The sequence below is a fragment of the Magallana gigas genome, chromosome 2, assembly GCF_963853765.1.
Source record: "Magallana gigas chromosome 2, xbMagGiga1.1, whole genome shotgun sequence".
NCBI classification, from domain to species: domain Eukaryota; kingdom Metazoa; phylum Mollusca; class Bivalvia; order Ostreida; family Ostreidae; genus Magallana; species Magallana gigas.
Genome location: NC_088854.1, coordinates 16,858,070 through 16,883,284, shown reverse-complemented (window position 1 = coordinate 16,883,284; position 25,215 = coordinate 16,858,070). Strand labels below are relative to the sequence as shown.

Sequence of the window (25,215 nt, the reverse complement as noted above, 5' to 3'; positions counted from 1 at the left end):
AATGTCTAGAAGAGTTCATTTTTAAGGGAGGATCAGGCATTGAGTATCATAAAATCTCCTTAGCGAGCATCTTATTACAGTTGTGCAACGTATTAATTATAATGGTATAGTTTTGATGATTAAAATGAAAGTTATTTGTCTTGTGTTAAGGAGATATTCTTATTTCCATTTATGAGCCAAAAATCCTGCCAGTACCTTCACTGAACGGAAATGTCATAGTTGAAGGGTCAACCACGTGTGTACTGTTGACATGAAGAAGGCGCGCTAAAATTGTTTAAAGACATGAGGAGTAAAGGTATACATGTGTATGTTTCGAATCATAATTGCGAAAAAGCTTATATCTTGTCGGGTTGTAGAGCATACTAATAATATATTGGATTTATTGCGAATACATATGCACAAAACAGTCCATGCACTTTTATTTTTTTACCAATTTTAAAGAAACATTTACATATAGGGTTTAGCTTTTTATCAGGTTAATTTAACACTCAAGTTGAGTACACTCCATTAACTGAACAACAAGTGTTTAGAGTTTGTTTCTTTGTATGTATGTCAGACTGTTACGTTTATGATGTTCATGCCAACAATGGTAATTAATTTAAGTCGCTATATGTGTCAATAAATGAATTGTGCGAGTTATTCCAAGCAGGGACGTATATACGTCCCTGTTCCAAGTGACTTCCAAATTAAACATTTCCTGTTTTAAATCTCCTTAAGAAATCTGTTTTTGTTGCTGTGAATTTTTTTTCGAGTAAACAATGATAATGCGTCAATGAAGATTTTGGACATAATTGATTTTAATTGCACTTCTTTCACAGGTATATGTGCATATATTATCATAAAAAAATTGCCAAAATTTATTGTGCTGCATAAATATCTTGGGACCAACTATGCTAGATCTGAAAAGTGTACGTTGTTTTGATTTGTGTTTTAATTGAAGTCAAAATAAAAAAAACAATTTTAAAACAAATGATCAATATAACTAAAAATATATGAAAACTCATGATAATTACAACTGATTTTTACATGGCAATAATCTGCACATAATCACAATTAACAAGCTGAATTTTCATATGATCAATTAAGATCTTATGTCAAAGAAGACGATATTGGCATGTCAATTAAAAAAATATTAAGCTAAACATAGTTTCACACTATGTTTATTAATTAATAGTTTACAAATTGTAACCTGCTAATAGTTAACAATTTGTCAGAGACATGTTTATAACAGTATATTTAATAACAGTATATATGTCCCTGGATTTGTTAACTATACGCTTACAATGTAAACTATAGTTAACAGACGGTAAACCTAGTTTATCAACTGTGAAACTATGTTTAGCTCATTTTTGGAATTAAGCAGTATGCCATAGAAGAGTTAAATTACTGGTTATGGTTTGCATTTCTTGATCCCAAAAGATGAACATAACATGAGAGGAGATAATTAAGAAGTCATAAAAATGGAGTGGGGGTGTTTTAAAAATCTTTTTAAGAACCATTAAATATTCTGTAATATCAAAATGATCGTTGCATGTAAAAAAGAAATTAATTGATATTCATGGGAACTTTTAAAATGCAAAAAGATTTTGAATATATTTTTATCCTATTTTGAATTGAAATTTATCTGGCAAGAAAGTTTAATTACAATGAATATACATACATAACATAGATATGATAGTGATAATTATTTGTATAATATGTATTTTAGGACCAAGACTAAAAAACTTCCTGCAGTCACAGAAAATTGAGCCTGTTGTGAGAAAAAGAGGGACAAAATATGATGCATTAAGCACCAGTCCAGAAAAATTAACAGGTAATAGGAAAAAGTTGAAAAAAAATGATGGACCTGGAAATAGTATGGGCAGCAGGAGCGGTCATCAGGAAAAGAAGAAACTCTCCATACTAAAGCAGGGAACGCCCTCACCAGATCCATTGGTAATATTAATGTGTATAATAATACCATATTTATCTCATTATTAAGGAGGCTTAGTGGTAAACAAATAAACCATTGCCCTGTCGTCTTCAAGTTTCCTCAAGTGAATATTCAACCTCAAGTCTGAGTTTTGACCTCAAATATATGTACATTTGTTTTGAGTATTTCAGTTGAGGACTGCAGAGTTGAGGGATTAAAAATTTGGTGACGGTGGCATCAGGTCTACCATAAATTTTAAGAAATAATGTTATATTAAGCTATATGTATTAATTTTGTAATGAAAACATTAATTAAGAAACTTTCAATTGACCATATTCACAATTCATTATGACAAGATGAATATTTGGGATTCCTTTGTTGCCCAGATAGAGATAATTTATGCTGAAGTTTAAAATACATGTATATGAATTTCACTAGATTTTTAAAATCCCAAATGTTATGGAAAATTTTTAGATTGATAAGAGTATTGGTATATTTACTTTGCTTCTTATCAGTGACCTGGCATTTTCTTGTTATTTGGTCTAAGAGATGTATTTAAATCAAGCTGATAAGAATACTTTTCCTCATCTATTGAACTAGTAACATAAAGCAAGAATATTGGAGACTTTTATTGCTAGCTGTTTTATCATTCTGCATTTACAGAAGTTTTTTTTCTTCAAATGAAATTAAATGTTGGAAAAATTTCCTATAGCTTTTGCAAATAAGTACTGGTGTTGTAATTTAACTGTTAATGCAGTATTAAAAAACGAAGTCCCACTCCCCAAATTCCTTCACCATCACTATTCAGTATTGTATTACATAAATGATGGCAGTAAGTATTCTTCCACCTTGGGAAAAAAATGTTAAAATTTGCCTTTTCCTAACTAGATGTTTAAAGGTAGAAAGGAAAATAAAAAAATATTAATAATTGTCAAAAGATTGAATAGAAATTTGATCTGCATTTAACTGACCTCCCTCCCCCCCAATGCACAGATTTTTTTGATAAAGATGGCATTACTCAGTAAATGATTCAATGTTAAGAAAATTAAGTTTAAGGATGAAAATCTATTTCAGCCAAATGTGTGGAATACCTTAACTATGGAAGACAAGAGGAAAGTTCATTTTTCCAAAATGGTCCCAGAGGCAGAACAGAAGACAGGTAACAAAGCCAAGCATGATGGGTTGTCTCCCTCACCTGAGCTAAAGAGTGTTGAAAGACAGAAGAAGAAAAAACATACCAATCCAAGTTATTCAAAATCACCTTCGCCAGAGAAAATGGGAGTCCGTAAAAGGCAAGGAGGGGTAACGCCTGACTATGAAAGGAAGGATACACTGTCCCCTGTCAAAATAAAGGTCAGACCTAGTGTGTCAAGATAAAGAGCAAATGTGGTAGATATATTCTACAAAAGTATATGTAAGAAGACTTCTTATGTAGAGGTGTTTTAACTATTTGTACAAGCATGGGAAAATGAGGCTTTCCATTCACGTTTTTAGTTGAAAATATTGTGTTTTTTAGATCATTGAAAAGGTTTCCAGTGAAAAGCGTGTGAAGAGAGCCCCCACAATGATCACGCTTGAACAGCTATTGCAGGGCATTGTTGCAGACCGCAGATTTGGTAAGTGCATTTGAATCCAATAGGCTTGCAGTATGTTTGAGGAGAGGGTGCTGTATATATCATTCCAGAAATTAGACAGTGCACATACTGTTTGTTATGTTTTTTGTGATCTAACATACAGTAATTGAATTATAAAATAAGGAATGTGTCAGGTTTTGCAATAAAAAAAATTAATTTCACTATTTTTTCAAGATAAGAAAATTTATGAATTTTTTTATATTTATTTATACATACAAATAATTGAATTAATTTAGCATTTTCCAGTCTTTGAAAAATTTAAGTTGTCTAGCTCTCATAGACCAAACCTTAACTGTTCATATAATATCATTCCTTCCATGCAATTATAGGATCAGAGACAAGTCTCTGTCGCCGTGATGATCTGAGTGACAAAGCAGGGTCTGATTCACATCTTTTCAGTACATCTCCAGATGTATGTCAAATCATGGAGGACATTGATGCTGGAAAACATTCACGTCTCCGTAAGGAAATAAAGGAAGAACTTACTTCTATCAAAGATAGAGTAAAAGAGGTAATTTTGGTGTTTTATATTAAAAGATAATGTAATACTCTTTCTTAAAATAAGTTGAATTTTAAAACATGATATACAAAATGTAGCAGGAAAATAAAACAATCAAATTTAAGAACATTGCCTGTAATTTTAAACATATGTCATAAGCAGTTTTCATGACTATACTCTAGTACCTAGATGTCTTACATTTTGTTGAAAAAAATCTGTTATATTTGTAGGCATTGTATGTTGTTGATATGTATGATGAAGATGAAGATTTAGATGTGGTAAGTTAGCCATATGTAGAGGTGTATACTGAAATAGAGACTAAGATATACAAAAACCCATGTATAAGGAAATAACCAAAACTTTCCAGGAAGTATTGATCATATGTTGCATTTCCCTCTTACTAATACCAATGTGAAAATATAATTTTTTTTTGAAAATTTAATATTTTAAAGTATATGGCTCCATATTTCTTTATCATAATTACTGATGTCCTGCTACATATATATTCATTTATAGGTCACTAAATTTCCACCAATCAACAGTCTAGAAATCATGAAGAAGAGAAGAGAGAAGGTAAAACATAAGTATTTCTAAATGAAAACTATTTGTACTACAACGCTATGTAAAACTGTAAAATAAAATTAAACTACATTTTGTTGAAAATATAAGCTGATATGTAAGACTGTTGACTGTACACTCCATCAGTTGGGTATGGTGATCGAGTCAAAGTTTACTAGTTTACTAAAACCTACATATATGTGTATGGTCCAAGATAAGCTCTTGAAAAGATATAGGAAATAGTAGAGTGTGTTAGCATAATGTTGATTATTCAGTGGAGTTTATTTTAATTTGTAAAACTTATATGCTAAATCTTTTATAGTTTTGGATAAACTGGTACACTATTCCTTTTATTAGCACAGCAAACCTTAAGATTCAGTTGAGTGGCCTGAGTTTTTTTTGTGATCAAATTTTTTTTGACAATATACATGTAATATTGGTGTATTTGCCAGCATTAACATAATTCGTCTCATAAACCAATTCTCATGTAACAATTTCAACCAAACATGGCACATGATATCTTTTGATAAAGGGTTTATTGAGTAATTGTATAGCATTCTTTCAATGGGTGATACATATATTACCCCCCAAAAAATGATAAAAAAAAATATGATGGAAACAACTTCAAGCCCATATAATGAATTGTTTAAATTGCTGTTTATAATGAAAAAGTCAGAGCATGCTTAATCATTCATTTCAACATTTTACTCAAGTTGCTTTGTTGCTTATATGTTTTTGTATATATGTTTTTATTTGCTTTTTTCTGATTTCCCTATATTATCACATATCCATTATATTATCAATGGATATGTAGATGAAGAAAGAGAAAGCTGTGCTGCAGAGAGTGTACAGCTATCAGGGAACGTGTGAGGAGAGGTATGCCCTCCTGGCAGAAGTGGAGCACTGGATGTCCTCTACCGATCTGGTAGGTTAATCAAAACATGTCACTATAAATTAAATATTGTTATATTTATCTACAAAAAAATAAAAAATAAAATAAAAGAAGCCTAATACTGTTTTTCAGCATTAAATTTGCCTTGATTTTTATGTTTTATGTTCATCTCAAATCCAATGAAATTAATGATGGAAAACAGAGTTCTGTTTGACATTGTAGGTCAGTGATCTTCCAGCAGAGGCAGATCTTAACCAAATGAGCAGACATTTCCTTGAAATTCACAGTCATGTCATGTAGGTACTTATATATGACTAATGGAAGCTAACTATTAAATATATATATATCAACAATACACAACTTAACTTGCAGTCAGTCCAAATTGTATGCTCTGGACTAGAAAATACATTACATCTGATGAAACTTTTCATAATATGAGTCCAATTACATGTATATATTGTTAACAATTATATTGAAAGTATTGTAATGTACGTAGCTGCAAGAAAGAAAAATATGGAGAGGATTACCTGGTAGGTTGTTAGAGAAATCGATGTTGTAAAAATTAAATATTTTGCCATCTCATATTTGAATCTGATAAACATAGATGTATCACATAGTTACAAACAGGTGTATCATGAACCCAGGCACTGCATTTTATTACTTTGTGCATGCAGGACAGCTCTTCATAGATATGGCAGTCTGAGTGAAAAAGTAATGGATTTTGGGAACTGTCTCTTAGCAACAACACATGCCATAATGGTAGAAAGAAAACAGCAGGCTAAAGAAATAGAGGAAAAAGAGCAGGACAAAACAGTTGTCATTGATGGTTTGTACACATTAGGCTTATTTAAATATTTTCTTATTGAAAGACAGTAAAGAAAAATTCAATGCACAACATTTCTAAGAAACATCCATGACTGTTTAGTGTTTACAACCATACTGTATGTGTATGTGATATTGCTTGACATAAATGGGAAGATGATGAAAACAAGATTTAAAAAAATGGCAGGCAAATTGCTTTTAACCTATCTTTTCACATATCAACTTTGTACATATAACTGTAATGATTTTACTTCCGGATTGAAATGTATCATGTGTTTAACCAATCAGATGCCTCCATTTTTGACCAATCACTGATAATCAGTATACCCAATAGAAATGATGCATGATTAGACCAATCAGTGAGAACTTGCAGGGTATATATACAGCCACCCTATCATTCTTAGTCAGTCTTCTGCCGGTGAACGACTCGAACGGTCTTCTGGTGAATCTCTTCGGTTAGAGTTCTACAGAACAGAGATTTGAGCTGTGTCGGAAAGCAACAGAATTGTTAGCTAGACCACTCAGTTCTTAACCCTGCTTCTGTAACTTGTGTCTTAGTGACTTGATAGTGTCTTTGTGACTTCGATTGTGTCTTGGTGACTTTCGACTGACCGTGTATTGGTGAATTGATAGTGGTTGTGTAGCACAGTGGTAGCAAACAGAATTGTTTGTTTAAATCCACAGTCTACGGATAGTTGATTATAGGTTAATTTTGTATTTTGATTCTTGTTAGTTGATCTACAATCAAATAGCCAAGGTGGGCCCTAGGAAAATCTTATTATTACTGCGTGTTCTATTGGCAGTTGAAGTATTCGTTGCATTTGTTGATTCTTACTTGATTCTTAGGAAGGAAACCTAAGCGAACTCACAAATTATAAACTGATTATTTTATTTGTAACTTGAAAAACCGTTACATAACTTTGCTTATATGCTGTACAAGATATTATTTTCATATTCTTGTCATATCCACGAAACTCACAAACATCAAAGAATACTGACTTGACATATTGTCAAAGTTTGAGGGTAAAAAAAAAATCGATAGAAATGAATGTAATATTGGTATATCATGTTTGACATACCATAATACAGCGTCTGTTTTATTTCTCTTTCTAAATTTCTACAGAGCGCCTGCTGTTAGCAGATCAGAACAAGTGGGAGAAAGCAATCAAAATGATCATGAATACATTTGATGATGCTGCTAAGTGGACAAAGAATGCAGGTCACAAGAATGGTTGGTATACACGCACTATTCTTTACTAAATTGTCAAAACTGAAAGTTAATCACACTCATATTTATGTATTTTACTACAAGAACAGCTGCATGCACAGAAAGAAATAGAGATAAAAATAATAGACTTATGATGTGACTTTAAAAACTCTAAACAGTTTTTGTTTTGAACAGTGATCAAGAAAGGCATTTCACAGTTTAAAGAACTGTCATCTGGAATGAAGAAACGGAACACAGAGTTGAAAGAAAAACGGAAAGCTGTCGATGAAGCAAAATCGGTATGGATAATGCTTGGAGGTCTTAAATCTTTGAAGCATCTGATTACTCCTCTAATATACCTTTTATGTAATGATTGTTAGCTAAAATACATGGATTGAAGGAGACTGTCTTATGGCACACTATTATAGTTATGTATATATGGTTTAAACATTGAAATTCCTTTGACACCAGAATGGTAATTTACAAGTAAAAGATCTATAAAAAATCTGTCTTAAAGATATTGAATTAATCTGCAGCATAAAGAGGACTAAATGTTTCAGATTCTATTCTGCCTGTTTTACTTTTACTCAGTGTAAAATTTTGCAGACCATGCATTCTTTTTGTATCACAGAAACTCCAAACTGCAAAGGCTGATGTGGAGGGCAAAACAAAAGAACTAGAAGATCTAAGGAAGAATGTCAGAAATCTGACAACTGAGGTTGAAGAAAAGAAACATATGCTGGTAAATTTGATATTGGAAGGGAGATTTTAAAAAATAATTTAAATTTTAAAAATTTCCTTTCAGTTTTAAAGAAAGGGGTTAGTTTATATTAATTAATCAAGTAACAACTACATGTATTAATGTACTATTAATACAATTGTTAATACATGTGTGTACCGTATTTTTCGGAAATAAGGTCGATACTTTTTTCTCCTGACACGTGGACCTCGCCCTATTCATCATTTCGCCCTATTTATGGTTGTTTTTTTTTTGGAAAATTTGATATGAAATTTTGCAAAAATTTATGCAACCCTCCAATGAAATAATGAGTGTTTACTATAATAGTGCTTGAATTTCTGTGTAAAAATCGTATGGATTTTAATCAATATACTGTAGTAATTTATCATTTAAACAAATTAAATGTGAATAAAGTAATTTCTTCTTACATTTCTCAGTTAGATCGCTGACTGAATCATCTTTCGATCATTATTACATGCTGTCATGCATTTTGATCGTGTGCTTACGATAAACAGGAAATTGATATTGCGTGGTAAATGTAAAATGAGAACCGTACAAAGGGTAATTACGGGGGGAAAATATTGTCGGGTAGAAATGAAAAAAAAACAATTTGTGTTTTTTCTGTATATTCAAAATAAAACTCGAGATGAAATCTTAGCCAGGTGTCTCTGAAATCAGTCTGGGTAGCGCCTACTTTGTTTATACACAGTTGAACTCTCAGCACGTGCTAATCATGCCCACAGGCTTCGATATGTTGACTCGTGTGTATATACACAGTAAAAAGTCACACAGACACAGGGTGGCATGTGCTACCGTAGTCATGTCTCCAGGTTAGGTTACTATTCCCCGGTTTACACCAGTTTGTACACATGGCAGAGAAGTAATAAAAAATGATTTTAAATTAACCCGGCTGTACTGAATTAATTGGTTTGAAAATTTTGATGCAATTTCAGACATTTTCTTACGATGTTTTTAAGAAATGCATTTTATTTCCCTTTTGTTTAAAACTGTGAAATAAGATTAAAGGCTACCATATGATAACGTTATTGGTTTAAACCATTTATTCATTGAAACTAGCGGTAATTTTTCGACCAATTCTTCGAAGTCGACCTATTTATACTTTTTTCTTTTTTGGCTAAAAATGGCCTGCTTCGCCCAATAAACCGTATCGACCTAATTTTTTAAAAAAATACGGTAATATTAACTTATATTCCTGCCATGATCAGCACAATGCAATCAGAAGCAATTTATTTTTAGCTGTAAGAATACTTGCTATGCTGTAGAATTCTATGATTATTGTATTTTCAAATTTGTGAAAAAAATAATTTCAGTCAAAATCAGAAGAGAACAGCGCCACGATCATGCAAAAGTGTCACAAGCTGGATGCTCAGATCAAGGAGCTACAGAAGGAAGTAGCGAAGGGACCCAAAGTAGTGGAGAAGGTTAGACCTGCCACCCCTCCTCCACCTCCCTCACCCCCACCCCCAGGTAATTCACTAAAGTAGATGATTTGAGAAATAGGTCCTCTGCTTACTGGTACGCAAAACAGTTTGTAGCTCTCTTTTCCTAGAACAGTTAGGGTTATTTCACCATGCATCGGACACCTTTGGATTTTCCCCTTTGTTCACGCATCAAACATCGTCCAAATATAAATAAAACCTGTTTTAAAAATTACAGGTTTTCTCCTTGCTTAATTATTGAAGAAAAAATTGTTAAAAATGTAGAAAATAAAGCAAATTAATGAAGTGTTGAACTATTTCACCATGGATCGGACAATATTTACCAAGCATCAGACAGCTATACAGTAGAGATTAAAAATGACAAAATTTTCTGGTTTTAATGCAAAAATACAAAGGTTCTGAAAAATAAATTTATTCAATTGCTATTCAGATCTTGTTGAATGTAAATCCTCAAATCTTAGGAATTTAGACTAGACTAAGTGCTTCTGTTTAAAGAAATACTTATTATGTGGCGTACTTTATCGTGCCAGCTCCTACAGGAACTTTGGACTAAAAAGGCTGTGTCCATAAAACTCGAATTTTAAGTGGTCTGAGGAAAATGTTTGTAGCTGTTATTTTTTCAATTGTTATTTTACCTCCCATTTGAAGCATATCGCAAGGAATGGGCACATAATATCCATATTATTAGAAGAAATCATGCACTGTCCGATGCATGGTTAATTCTTTTCCGATCCATGGTGAAATCAACATATGGAGCAAAAATGACCTTGACATTAATTGTTTAAATTTCTTGGACTTATTTTAATCAAATTTTGTTTCAAAACTTACTTCTTTTTAAATTATTTTATGCAGAGAGTGCATTTTCACTAATTCACAATCAAATGCAAAACATTCAAATAATGCTTCAGAGTAAAATCTTCGTAACTAAATTTTCAATGATGGCGTATATGACGTCATTTTACGATGCCTATTTTGCTATTTCTTTGACAATGTGACCGTCAAATTCTTAATATTGATAACGTTCATTAGTTCTGATTCAGGAATATACCAAACAACACATGAGCGCATGCACATTTATTTGTATATTTATAACCAAAGTTGTCCGATCCAAGGTATGTGTCCGATGCATGGTTAACTCACCCTACTATAACTATAAGGTTTTACAAACGAGACAAATACATACATGTATATATAGATTAAATATCTAAGAAATTGTAAAAACAATGATAATATCCTGGAGATTTTTTTGTTTGCTTTACACAAATGAGATATTGAGACAAATACATACATGCATATATAGATTAAATATCTTAGAAATTGTAAAAACAATGATAATAGCCTGGAGATTCTTTTGTTTGCTTTACAGAAATAATTAAGGTGATAGATTCAGCAACCCAGTTGAAGTTGAGTGAGGCAGAGAAAGAAATAGAAGAGCAAAAGGTATGATTTTATACTATAACAGATAAACGAGTACATATGTACATGTGTATGTGGGTTGACTTTATGTTTGTTTTATATAATACAGTTGCTGTTGCTGGTAGTATGTGTGTTTTGTTTTTCATATAAAATGTGTCCTTTGGTGCAGTTGTATCAAAACTACTGTTATTTTCAGACCAAACTCCAAAAGGCAAAGGATGAAATCAGAACAGTTGAAAGACTCCTGAGGAAAGAGAAAGGTAAAACGGCTGTATATTGATTGTATCTGTGCACAACATTTTCATAAACTGATTACATGACTAGTGCAATGTTTATAAAACAAAACTAACCTTCATGTATTTTTAGCTGGTTGTTTCAACTTTTCCAATGTTATTTTGTACATCTGTTGTATATATGTTTTCATTTATTCCCTCTCTATTTTTCACAGAGAGAGTTCGGCAGTTGAGGCTGGAGTTAGAGGAAGCCATAAGTCGAGCCGAGGAGGCAGAATTAACAGTGGCAGTTGAACAGCCTCAACAAGATCCTGCCCCTGAGGTCCAGGTAAGTTAACTGGACAAGGAATTTTAATGTAGAAAAGCATTTTTTTTTATTGTTTATGTGATGTTAAGGAGAGGTTTGCAGTTACAGGGAGATAACTCAATTTTTTTATCATACAAGTGTAATCAACCATAGCGAAGAGACATTTATAAATTTTAAGAGCATACCATTTTGTTTTCTTGTACACTGTATGTTTATTAATACTTTCGTAATAATTTGAAAACTCGGATAACTGACTCAATGCAATGCTTTGATGCCATTGAAAATAGAAAGAAGATACCAATAGAGTTTGGGGTTTTTTCACTATGGAGATCTCTCACATTCTTTTTTCACATAGCATTTGATGAGTGCAAGGTTTTAGTTTAGTTCATCCTCTAATAATATCAACAACATCAATTATAATGTCACCCAAATTAAGACACCGCTTCAATCATAAAAAGTGAAATACTTTTGTCATGTTGGTTTTATTTCATGAGATGGTTCACTGATTATATTCTTTGTCAGATTGTGGAGACCGGTGATAAAGACAGCACATACTACAAAACTCTCCTGGCAGGGACAAAGAAGGACTTCAATGCAGAACTAGAGAAGATCAAAAGTCATCTAACCAAAGAGAGGCTCAGGTAAAGTAGACTACAAAATTTTACTGTATTGAGAAATATAGGTTGAAAAAGCTCTGTACTGTATGATTAAAGACATGTCTTCACATTCAGAATTAAGAAAAACTACTATGACAATAAAGATATTATTCTTTGTATTTACCATATGAAAATAACCAGTGTTTTATTTGTTTGAACAGGAATGCAGCAATGGTGAAGAGGGTGGAAGACAATCATAAGGAACAGCTGAATGTCATCCAGAAAAATGTGGTCAGGGTGCTTCGTGCCATCATGCACTTCCGTGACCACGTCTGTACAATTGTAGAGAAAGAGAGCCTGAAAGACGCCTCCCGATCCCTGCAGGGCCTCGGGTCACTCATTCCTGATAAAGTAAGAATTGTGCTGGTCTAGTTTTAGTATTATTATGTGTTCAATATACAGTAATGTAATTTAAATACATGTAAATGCTATTCACAGGATCAGTGTCAAGTTCTGGTATTTTTGAAATTTTGCACTTGAATCTTAAAATTATATTCCGATATAATAGGATGTAATAAGAAGTTATAATTTCAAAAAATTGAGCAATGAATTACAGGAGAGAATGCTTGAGATTTGCAATCTCATTTTACAATATGATCTCAACCTCAGTAACATAAATTCTTTGAAGTAACTATATCAAAGGGAATAAGTCAACTAAAGATTGATGAATTAAATTTTATGAAATTACTTGTTTCTTGTTACAGCTAGTCCCAGATCCAAAAGAGTTGCTGGCCTTGCTTGTTGGGAGTGTTGTTGAATGTAAGTAAGACTTTTCCGAATATTCTTCTTCCTTGAAAGTTGTGGAAGCGTTATATAATGTGCCAGTACTTCTTAATCTTCTTTATCTTTGATATCTTAATAAACAGATTGCAATACAATTATGATAAATTACCACTTATTCTTGCAATGTTGTTAGTCTTTTTATATGAATAAGTCTTTTTTTTATTTGCCAGTCATGCACAACATGGAGGTGGTGATGGCCAATGCTTTCCTGACAATGAGAATGATGATCAAAGGTTCCATTACTATGACTACCACGAAGGAGTTCATAGCTGGAAAACAGACAGAAAACAGAATAAGGATGGAAGAGGTCAAGGTACTGTTTACTTAGAATGGTTAGAAATAAACAATTTATTGTAGAAAACTGATTGACAATATTCTATAGGCTCGATAAAAGTAAACATTTAATGTTGATATGATATTTATTACTAAATGCATTTTATCCTTAAGCTATAAGACAATGGTTATGTTTGACATTTTTACCCTCATGTTCAACATTTTATAAAAGGACCATTTTTGGAAGTTTCACCATTTTTGTACATGTACAATGCATCTCTTACTTCCAGGTAGAATTTAATAGATCTTTAACCTGCAGTGTCAGATATTTACTTACCGGATAATTGTAATTGAATCTTTACAGAGAAATATGAAACAAATAGATGTTTCCAAAGAAGAATCTAAAAAACTGGCACTGAGGCTTAAGATGGCTAAAGAAAAGCTGATAAAGTTTGAAGAACTTACAGAGAGGCAGGAAGTTCATGTGAGAGAATAATGAATGACACCTGTAGTCTGTACTAAAAAGCATAAATTTTGAAATATTCTTTTCATATATCATTGGACTGGTAAAAAGATTGAATGATACATTACCAATCTGTGATGATCAATTTGATTTTTGTCCTGCAGCACTTATTGATGAGTCATTGGTTGTTTTAGGATAGAAAATATCTGGCTTTACTGGATCGATATAGAAGAGTATGGAAGATGTATAACAACTTGAATAAGGACATGACCATACTGTAAGCATAAATGATGTGATGGTCAGAGGTTATTTATGGTTCAAGCTTGTTTTACTTTCATTATACAAGATAACTGTTAATAGGGTATTTGAATAATGTATCATTTCTTTGAGTTTATTGGAAATATTTATTCTGCATTTGAAACTTCTCTTTTACTTCTTTTGCATAAATTTGTCACTTTCATGTTCTGTAAATATATTATTGCTACTCAGAGTAATCTGAAATAAGAAATATTACAATGATTATATTGTCAAGAAAGATGATCATGCACAAAGCAGTGTATAATTTAATACAAAATATGTTTATTTCAGTTGTTTAAGAGTTGTAAGTATGTTTAATAGCAGCACTAGTTCTTTATTTGCATGATGAACTTTAGCATTATTGCTTTGTGTTCAAAAAAGTAGGTCAACAGGTGTGTGAATATCAGTCAATACATTTATTGGGTGTGAGCAACCAAGTTGTTGAATTTTTCAATATGTTTCATATAGTACTCAATGTACAATTGAATTACAATACCCACTTTCATACTATGAGAGCATTTCCTCAACTAAAAAGTGGTCAGTTTTCTTCAAAGGGGGAAATATGCAACTAGGTTAACAGATGTAGGCAGTTATATGTGGGGTCTGGGTATAAGCTCTACCAATAAGTAAGGAACAGTCACAACATGGGTTTATCTTGTTAGCAGCATTTAATGAATGTCTAAAATAAGTGTGTATTTAAACTGCCATTTATATGTGTACTGCTGTACTGTAGAATTCTAATTAAATGTGAAGAATTAAAATCTGCGTAAAATCACGAGAAGCACATTTAGCAAATTTTAAAATCTTGCTTTATTTTTCATATTTTCATAAATGTAAACTAAATGAAACTATGATAAAAATTCGTCATTCCCGATTTTATATTCTTGTGATGTAATACAAAAAGGGGGAACCACAGAATTAAGTACTTACGTAAAATAAGGAATTTACAGTTTCAAATTAACAATCTCACTTTTCTGACCTGCATGTATTTCACTGCTTTTTGCACTTCAAGGCTAACATCTGCATGAGTTAAATACTTATTAAATGTAAACGAATTTCTTGCCTTCTTGCCTGTGTTCTATGCTACTATACTAAAAAGTAAAAGAAACGTATATTTTTGTGAAGGATGTAAAAAGGTGTTTTCTCTGGAAGTTTGTATCAGAGTTACAATTGAGATTCATATTTTTTGCATGGATTAAAGATGTGATAAAATGTAATACTGTTGTGGCTTTTGTACCAGCTTTCCTGAAGAAAGACATTGTTAATCTGCTGTGCATTTTGTTGTTAATGGTAAATTTATTCTGTTATTTAAGATATCTAGGTACTACCAGTAGTAACACTATGTACAATGTGTCTGTCATTGTCATCATAAACTTTTCACATTTTCATCTTCAAAACCACTGGGCAAATTTTAACCAAACTTGGGACAAAGCTTTCTTAGGTTAAGGGATTGAAGTTTGTTCAAATGAACAAGTGGAGATAATAAAGAATTATTAAAATTTTGTTGGTATTTTTAGCTCACCGAGACGAAGTCAAGGAGAGCTTATGCTATACCCTCGGCGTCGGCGTCGGCGGTGGCGTCGGCGTCGGCGTCTGGACCTGGTTAAAGTTTTTGTTGCAGGTCCTGTATCTAAGCTATTACTTGTCCTGTCTTCACCAAACTTGCATGGATGATGCATCTGGACCTACTTATGGACTTGAAAGACTTGGATGCTGAATCTGGGTCCTTAATTTCAGATGCTGGAGGAGGTTAAGGTTGTTGGACCAGGTTAAAGTTTTTGTTGCAGGTGCCCTTTGATAGCAATATCTTAGTTACTGCTGGTCCGTACTTCACCAAACTTGCATGGATGGTGTGTCTTATGATACTGATGCACCAGACAGGTTTGAGTGCTGAATCTGAGCTATAGGTTTCGGATGCTGGAGGAGGTTAAGGTTTTTGGAGCAGGTTAAAGTGTTTGTTGCAGGTGCCCATTGATAGCAATATCTAAGTTACTACTGGTCCTAACTTCACCAAACTTGTATGGATGATGCGTCTTATGATACTGATGCACCTGACAAGCTTGAATGCTGAATATGAGCAATAGGTTTCGGATGCTGGAAGAGGTTAAGGTTTTTAGAGTTGGTTAAAGTTTTTGTTGCATGTGCCCTCTGATGATTATATCTTAGTTACTACTGGTCCTAACTTCACCATACTTGTATGGATGGTGCGTCTTATGATACTGATGCACCTGATAAGCTTGAATGCTGAATCTGAGCAATAGGATTCGGATGCTGGAGGAGGTTAAGGTTTTAAGAGCTGGTTAAATAAAGTTTTTGAAACAGGTGCCCTCTGATGATGATATCTTACTTATTACTTGTCCTTACTTCACCAGACTTCCATGGATGGTGTGTCTTATGATACTGATGCACCTGACAGGCTTGAATGCTGAGTGTGAGCCATAGGTTTCGGATGCTGGATAAAGTTAAGTTTTTTGGAACAGGTCACATGTTTAATAGATTATAGTACTATTTCAAACTTGCATAGTTGATTTAACTGTAATATGAATGAATCGCAGAGGTAGCTTCAGATGCAGAGCTTGATCTCCCTTATCAAGGATGCTAAAAAATTAATCTTAGTTGTTACAGGTCCTAACTTCACCAAACTTGAATGGATGGTGTGTCTTATGATACAGATGCACCTGACAGGCATGGATGCTGAATCTGAGCCATAGGTTGCGGATGCTGGAGGAAGTAAAGGTTTTAATTGGTAGTGCCCTCTGATGAAGATATCTTAGTTATTACTGGTCCAAACTTCACAAAACTTTCATGGATGATGCGTCTTATGATACCAATGCACCTGATGGGCTTGAATGCTGAATCTGAGTCATAGGTTTCGGATGCTGGATGAGGTTTAGATTTTGGAACAGGTCACATGTTTTATAGATGAAAGCTTGCATAGTTGATTTAACTTTATTATAAATTAAACGCAGAGGTTGCTTCAGATGCAGAGCCTGATCTCCATTATCAAGGATGCTAAAGAAATCTCCTACCTCACTCAAACCAGATCGATAGATAGATGTGTTAGTTGATAAATGATATAACATGATTCCTATGATATAGTATTGTATGATATGAAACAATATTGTTTGATATGATACAATATGATATCATATGTTATATTATAAAAAGTAATACGATACGATATGATATTGCATCAATTTTTTTGATATTTTATGATATGATATTGTATCATGATATTGTTATGTATAGTATTGTATATTATGATACAATATTGTATAATATTATATTGTATTTTTAATTTATTATTTTATCAAATGATAGAATTACATAAGATATTGCAAAATATTATATTGTATCCTATGATACAATATTGTATATTCTATAATATTGTATCATACAATATTTATAATATGATTTTGGTTTCAGTAATATAGAATTATATCACATGAAATTGTATTATATGATATTGTAATATTATATTATATTGCATCATACGATATTGTATGATATGAAATTGGTTTATATGATATATTATCATATCACATGAAATTGTATTATATGATATTGTAATATATTATACAATATAATATCATGTTTCAATGTTATGATGTATTATGTAATATGATATTGTAATATAATACTTTATTGTATTATATTTTATGATATTGTATTATGTGATCAAATACAATAAGGTATAACGTAATACAATGTTATATCATACGTTACAATATCATCTCATTATTGTTTATTACGGTATTTTATTGTATTATATGATATATATTATAAATATGACATGATGCAATATTTAATTTTATATCATTGAATTGATTAACATATGAACATATGATTATCATAAAAGAATTTATCAGATGATATACAATATTTTGTCAAAACAGAATCCATGAATATCCAAGATCATAAAGTATGATTTTCATATAAAATGATAAAGGTGGTCTTATGAAGGTGATGTCTCATAAGGGTGATGCTCCGTCTCGGTGAGCTTAGTAATCTATGATTACCTATGTTTCATTGAATTTTCAACTAGTGATATATTAAATAAGATCTTTGAAATGTAGATTTCACATGCACATGTAGGATAAAGAAATGAATCCAATCATTTTATAGGCAAGGTGATTTACAAAATGCCATTGATGAAAAAGTCAAGGAAAATGAAGGTCTTTTGATATCACAAATGAAAATGGAGCTTAAAAATGTACCGGTAAGTATAATGAAAAGATAAAGATCATAAATACTTTACTTACGTACTGCATCTAAATTTCACATTCATCAATATATTGAATGATTGTGTTGACATATCAGAATGTGCTTGTATCATATAGTTGCTATTTTTGTTGTGATTTCAGAGACCAAATGTGCATGATAATGAGCTAGAGATGAGTATTATGGACCAAAAGAAAAACATCAGAATGTTGGAGCAGGCGTATGAAAAGAACAAAATATCAAAAGACATGTACTTTGTAAGATCCGAGCACTTGATATCATAATTTCCATGCAAAGTTTGTTTTAATATTCTATGCATGCAAAGAAAACTTTTCGATTTATTGATTGCTTTTGATTTACCTGCTCTATATTTTAATAGTTAATCCGAAGCCTGTTGGAGAAATCACTAGAAATCCCCAAAATAAGGCTTCGCTATATGATGGAGCAGTATGTTGCTTTCAGATCCGTAAAAGAAACTCGAGGTTAGTACATTATATTATAACACTGACTGTGATCTAGCCATAGAACTTAAATGAGCTCACTTTTTATCCCAGTCTTACTTTTCCTCTACCTTCCTTTCCTTGTGTAAAAGTGAGCTTGTCTTAGTTTTATGGCCCCAGAACCTGGACCCTACTACTAGGTTCAAAATCGGTATATACAAATGTACACGAATACAGTCAAGGATAACATGTACAGTTGGAGTAATAATGACGAAAAAAAAACTATTGCATCGCCTCTTAACTTAACAATTTTACATTTTTATCTTCCTCTTGAAAACTACGTGGTAGATTATTACCATTTTTGGTCTGAAGCATCTCTTACTAGGAAAAGAGAAATCTAGATTGTGAAATTCATTACCTTACCGTCGCTGGAGCCACGTGGGCGGGGCCAAACATACAAAATAAAAAGCCAAATTTTAAAAAATTTCCTTTATTGCTACAGAGGTGGGGAAAAAATAAATGCATGGTAATTTTGACTGGTACCCTCTTCCAAAGTTGTGAAATTCAAGGCCCCTGTGTCAGGATTTCAGACCTAGGGAGGGTTTAATATGGTTTATATAGTGAACATGACATTGTATTAAATGTTAGGAAGTCTTTTCTTCTTTTGCATAAAGAACTATATATGATAAGAGTTAAATTTCGGCCCCATAATTCGTCATTTTTTTAAGTGTTTTGGGTACAATAAAAATGTTATATTATTTTAGATGAGTTGATGTAAAATATATTTTTCACCTATTTATTTGATTTATTTGCACTCACTGGCAGTATATGACGTCAGAAGTGATGCTATTTCTATAATTCAATCAAAATCAGTCAAAATTGACATTTTTCTTACCTTTTTATGAATGGGAAATATAGAGCACATGCTTGAACAAGGAAAAAAAATTGTCACTTATTAGCCTTGGCTAGATACATCTCTGATTAAAATATTTTGTTTGTTCAAGCATGCACTCTATGTTTCCAGAAAGAAAAACTGCTTGAAAACAAGCTGTTTTATGCTAAAAATGCAAAAATGGCGGGAAAAGGTTGTCTTTACAATGTCATATTTCTAAATTGTGGGCAGTTGAATCAAAATGAACACTATGTAAAAACATCACATATATATCTGTACAAATAAAACAAAGAATTACAGTAAACTGACAATGTTCATTTTAGGGGGCCTTTTTAGGCCCATATCATATATAGTCCTTTGAGAAAAAGTAAATGCATGAATGATTATGATATTCATAAATTGTGAAATTCATGGCTCCTGGGTCAGGGGTTTAGGCCCTAAAAAGGGGCCAATATGACCATATAGCGAAAATGCATTAAATCAAAGAAAATTATTTTTACTGGTTCTTCCACAGTAGTGGGAGATATAAACTAAATACATGATTATAGTGTTCATGAAGCCCTCTACCAAAATTGTGAAATTCATTATCATTGGTTCAGTCCCTTGGACAGGGCCAAAATGGCCATATACTGGTAGTGAAGGCTACTAAATCTCACAACATTCTTGGGTACAAACTTTCATTTTACTTGTTAACAAGTGACCATGCAGGTCTCTTTTTTTAGAAGTTTATAATTCTAACCCCTGGAGCTTGAGTACAGATAGTCTGAGATTCCTCCAACTCTTGCCCTTCTTTTATAAACTGATGTTTGCAAACATCATATAATAAATGTCTGAGGAGTCTTGGATTAGGGTTTAGATTCTAAAATAAAACTTAAAATGCAAGCATGAAACTCCTTGACAGGTCCATCTGTACAGGCTGTGGTAATTAGGTGACTGTATCTTTAGATCTTGTTCATGTCCACTATGTTTTCTGTAAAATAGTTTCCATGCTCTTTGCTCATAGTAATTAGTCGTGCACTACATGGAACTATTCACAGCAGGATTCCATAAGAAGTAAAATGGTGTTTTGAACATTGCAGCTAGAGTGCTGGAGATCCTTAGAGGGGAGGATCTTAGCAAACACATCAGGAGAGACATGGAAAAGTATGTGAAGCAGATAGATGAAAAGCTGACCAAGAGTATGAACATCTGGCACTCCAAGATCAACCTTCTGAACCAAGAGAAACAAAATCTCTTCAAAATGCTCTGGAAAATGTAGGTCTTTGTATGGTACATGTATTTCCATAGACAATACATGTATTGTTTTTGTGTAAGACATAGAGATTAATAGATTCATTCATTATTATGAGTGTGGGAAAGTGAGATTTCAGAGTGGACAAGATTTACGGTCTAGGACAAGGCTCTGCCGAGTCCTAGACCGTGAATTTTGGCCCGAGGTGGAATCTCACTATCCAACATGAGTATATAATGAATCATTGTTTTTTCGCATTATTATTTAACATTTAAAAACGATGTCCGACAACCTTTTGTTATGACGTTCAAAAGATGACTTTCGGTTTATCCCACCACGTGCTTCAAATGGTGCAAGTCAAAATGAGGGCACACAACAGTTTTTTCAAGAAAAACATGATAAATTGTAATTGATTAAGCAAAACAATTGCCTAATTGATAATCTCAATCCATCATTTTGCAATTCCCTACAGCAGGCAAAGTTTGTTTACATTTTAAAACAGCATAATTATACACAGTATAAAACAGAAAAATCTCACACTGCTATCTCACACTGGACAAACTGATCTCACATCGGTGATAATGCGAGAAATATTTCTCTGGAGAAAGCCAAGTCTCTCTGACAATAGAGATTTTTCTTTAAGAAAGAGATATATTTTTTGTGGACAACTTCTATTGGTAAATAGAAAAGTTTATACATGTACCGGTATATACATGTATATTAAATAAGAGAGGAGAGAATACATCGTCATGTACATATATATCCTATTTCATAGCTGAGTTATTAAGAGGGATTATTATACCCCAGGCAGCAACTTTGTCGATATTTAGGACACGAAGTGTAGATGTGCATTTACCAGGAAATTCTGATTCCATTACTATTCTTAAAATTTTGTCCCTTTTGTACTTAAAATATTGTCCCCATACTAAATATAGTAATGAACAGTTTGTCAGAGCAACTCTTCTAAAACTGCTGCATGGACTTTTTTAAAACTTTGTTGGTATTTAGGACATATTTTGTACATGTACATATTACCAGGAAATTCTGATTTCATTATTTTTTGGTGTATTTAGCACTTTTGAATTTAGAATTTTGTTGCTTTTACAGACAAAAATACAGATGTGCATACTTACAGGAAGTTTTGATGTGATGATGTTTTGGGAGTTACAATCATTTTAAAATTAAATTACTTTGTTTTAATTCATACCCTGCCATTCATTGTGTGTAGCAATTGTCATTTTTTTATGTTTTAATTTGTTTAGTCTATTTTGGTTTTTAGGTTTGGGGAAGTTTTTGTAGAGTCGGGTTTGCTTCTAGTTCACCCACTGCTGAATACCATCGCACACGACAAATCTGAGGTTTATGGCAAGCTTGCAGCCACTGCTAAAAGGGAGTCTCTTAGGAGTATATGTGCTCGCGGTCACAAGCGAGTCCATGAGTTCCTCCACCTCCCCACCTTTGTTGAGGGCTGTAGTGTGTTGTCCACCATGACAGATGAACAGTCACTGTGGAATGCCCAGGTCTGTTTCTTCAATCCATCTGTGTGCTCTGTTCCTTAGAATTGGAATGCTCATGGTCTAAGCCATTTGTATGTCACAATTGTAGAATGCTGATCATCTCTTAATCAATGTACTCCTCATTAACCAATTGATCATTGATCATTACTTTTCTTGTATATCATTTTAATTGACCTTTTAGTTTTCTTGTGGAGATGATGCCATAGGCGCTCCAATACCAGTCTCACCACATTTACTGAACTATGATGTAAACAGAGAGAGACTTAATGCCAGAAGGTACTAGTACTTGGTTCTGTATATCAAACATACACTCCACTGACCCCAGCCATCTTTACCTCATTTCACTACACTAACAGTTAACAACAATGTAAATTTTCAAAGCTTTTCATTAGTCATACTGTACTTTCTATCAATAATCTACTGTCATTGCTGAATGAAATATCTGGTTAAACTGTGATATTATATTACATTAGATTATATGAATATAGCAGAGTCAAAGAATGCCAAAGTAATTTAGGTTATACAACTATATTATAATTTTAGGAAGTCCTTTAATGCATTCTGTGATAGACTCCATTTAGTGTGAAAATGCATAAATATATCAAATTGACATCAGTTGGTGTTTCACTGGATTGATTGTCTTGATATACATGTGCTTGACAGTCTATGCCTAAATCTACATTTCTATGTATATTTCAGAAGTCTTGAATCTCAGTCCAGCTTTGGAAATCATGGAAGACCCATCCTCCACCTTCCAGTGACGCGGAATTATTACATAACGCCGAAACTGGAGTGTCTTTCTGCGAAGTAACTGGTTAATGAAGTTAACTACAAATAACATGTTTTGTTATCGTTTTGCAATTTTGTATATGCTATATAAAAATATCAATTACATTGAAATTGTTAAAAATATGTTATTAAACAATCAATAACATTGTACATATACATGTATTTATAAGTGTTGATGCCTTACAACATTTTTCAGTTATTGGTTTGTAAAATTTTAAAATATATAGTATCGTATTATTTACTGTTATCATACTAAAAGTAGTTCTAAATTCCAATAATTATATGAAACAGTAAATAGTTTCATTTTACAAATATTTTTCTGTCATAGTATTAGTTTGTTTTTAAGTACATGTATTTATTCTGTTATGCTAGTCAAGTTTTCATTTTACTGTAATCATTCTGCCATAATGTAAATTCATTTGATCAACAAGCATAATATATGGCCACACATGATGTTCTTTGGAAGAGTTAGTCAGTAGTTCTGTTTTCTAACCCTCTAGTCAGTCATTTATTTTTAAAAACTAAATACAATTATTATTTCTCTAATATACCTAATTATTATATATTTGATGGTAACCATCCTGTCTTACTGTTTGATGTTGATTTTATTTGCCTAGCTTTTTGTCAATGCATTGTGTTTTCTTTACAACAGTTGCTTTTATACATGTAGTTGGTTTATTTCTAATATTGCATCCATTACAGAATTATTTTTACATTGTGTTATTGTTTGCAAAATGAGAAAAATTAAATTGTGAAAATTTCAGTTGCAACTTCTGATTGAAATTAAAATTATTGTTTTAATATTAAGAGCTCAAAAGGTTTAGGACATATTAATTTCATGTACCATTACTTTAAGGAGACTAATCGTAATCATAATTGTAAAATAAACATCAATTTTAACTAGATTAAGAATTCTTTATTTTTAAATTGACTTAAAAATATGCCTACATACAATTATTAAACTTAAAGAAAAACAGCATCAAGCCATATACATTAAAGGAATAAGTTATACAAATTCTAAATGCTAGATAATTACACAGCATCAAAATATTGTGTCATTGTAACAAGAGGCCCATGGGCCACATCGCTCACCTTAGCAACAATAGACGTAAAATCAACTTTATGGAGTCATATACAAAATATCTGAACAATGTCGTATAATAGATTCTGTATCAAAAAAAAATCCCTCTGCATATTCTTACGTTTATCATTGAGCCCTTTTGTAACAGGATGATTTTACAGTCATATCACATATTGAGCATTGCAGTTCTCAAGAAAATAATCAGACTTAAACAACTGTTTATATATGGATAATACTGTAAATTCCTTATTTTACGCGAGTACATAATTCCGCAATTCCACTGTTCTGTATCAAATCCAGAGAATATATAATCGCGATTAGCAATGTTCTACAATAATTTACTATATTTCAAAACTGTCTGAAAAATAAAAGGGAGATTTTAAAATCTGCGAGGGTTGCCTCTCGCGATTTTACGCAGAAATTAATTCCTAAAGTTTAAATAGGAATCTACAGTAAACCTACATCAAACTTTGAACCCCCTGCGAGGCCCAAGAATTTTCCAGGGGCCAGAGTCTGAACAATTTTAAAGAATCAGCAATATGACAAAATGCTTGGATATAAGTAAAACCATATATGATAACATTTGAGTTTTTGTGATTAATTTAAATGTTTTTTTTTTGAAAAATTTGACGAACCCCCCCCCCCCCCCCCCCCCCCCCCCCCCGATGTGGCCCAACCCTACTCCTGAAGATTATGATTTTGACAAATTTTATTCTACAGTATCTGAACTGAATAAAGTTTTTCTAGACAAATTATGTTAAAGAAGATGATTTTTGGGAGTTGATTTTAATTAACTCTCCTATGCAGTTACTCTGGCAAACCGAAAGTGAAACAGTGTTTGGACCTCAGCACAAATCATCACCGCTGACAAAACTTAGACCTTGAAAATAATA

General features: G+C 32.4%; 1 protein-coding gene across 2 annotated transcripts; it reads left to right on the top strand.

The window, feature by feature from the left end:
- The first annotated feature begins 126 nt into the window (after positions 1-126).
- LOC105318551 (myosin-11) lies at positions 127-24,146 on the top strand. Of its 2 annotated transcripts, none has more exons than XM_066075276.1 (30): positions 127-295; positions 1,709-1,935; positions 2,987-3,265; positions 3,429-3,528; positions 3,876-4,057; positions 4,276-4,323; positions 4,562-4,618; positions 5,418-5,528; positions 5,718-5,791; positions 6,170-6,321; positions 7,441-7,548; positions 7,720-7,823; positions 8,156-8,266; positions 9,595-9,751; positions 11,090-11,163; positions 11,336-11,399; positions 11,588-11,700; positions 12,202-12,320; positions 12,497-12,686; positions 13,040-13,094; positions 13,289-13,431; positions 13,756-13,875; positions 14,049-14,131; positions 18,277-18,370; positions 18,516-18,629; positions 18,752-18,854; positions 20,784-20,958; positions 22,215-22,455; positions 22,634-22,728; positions 23,152-24,146. In XM_066075276.1, the coding sequence occupies exons 1-30, from the start codon at positions 283-285 to the stop codon at positions 23,261-23,263; spliced, it is 3,618 nt and encodes a 1,205-aa protein (XP_065931348.1). In that variant the 5' UTR covers positions 127-282; the 3' UTR covers positions 23,264-24,146. The 2 variants fall into 2 exon arrangements, with proteins under 2 accessions (XP_065931348.1, XP_034302434.2); XM_034446543.2 differs by having other exon boundaries at positions 130-295; positions 18,277-18,364.
- Positions 24,147-25,215: the final 1,069 nt, after the last annotated feature.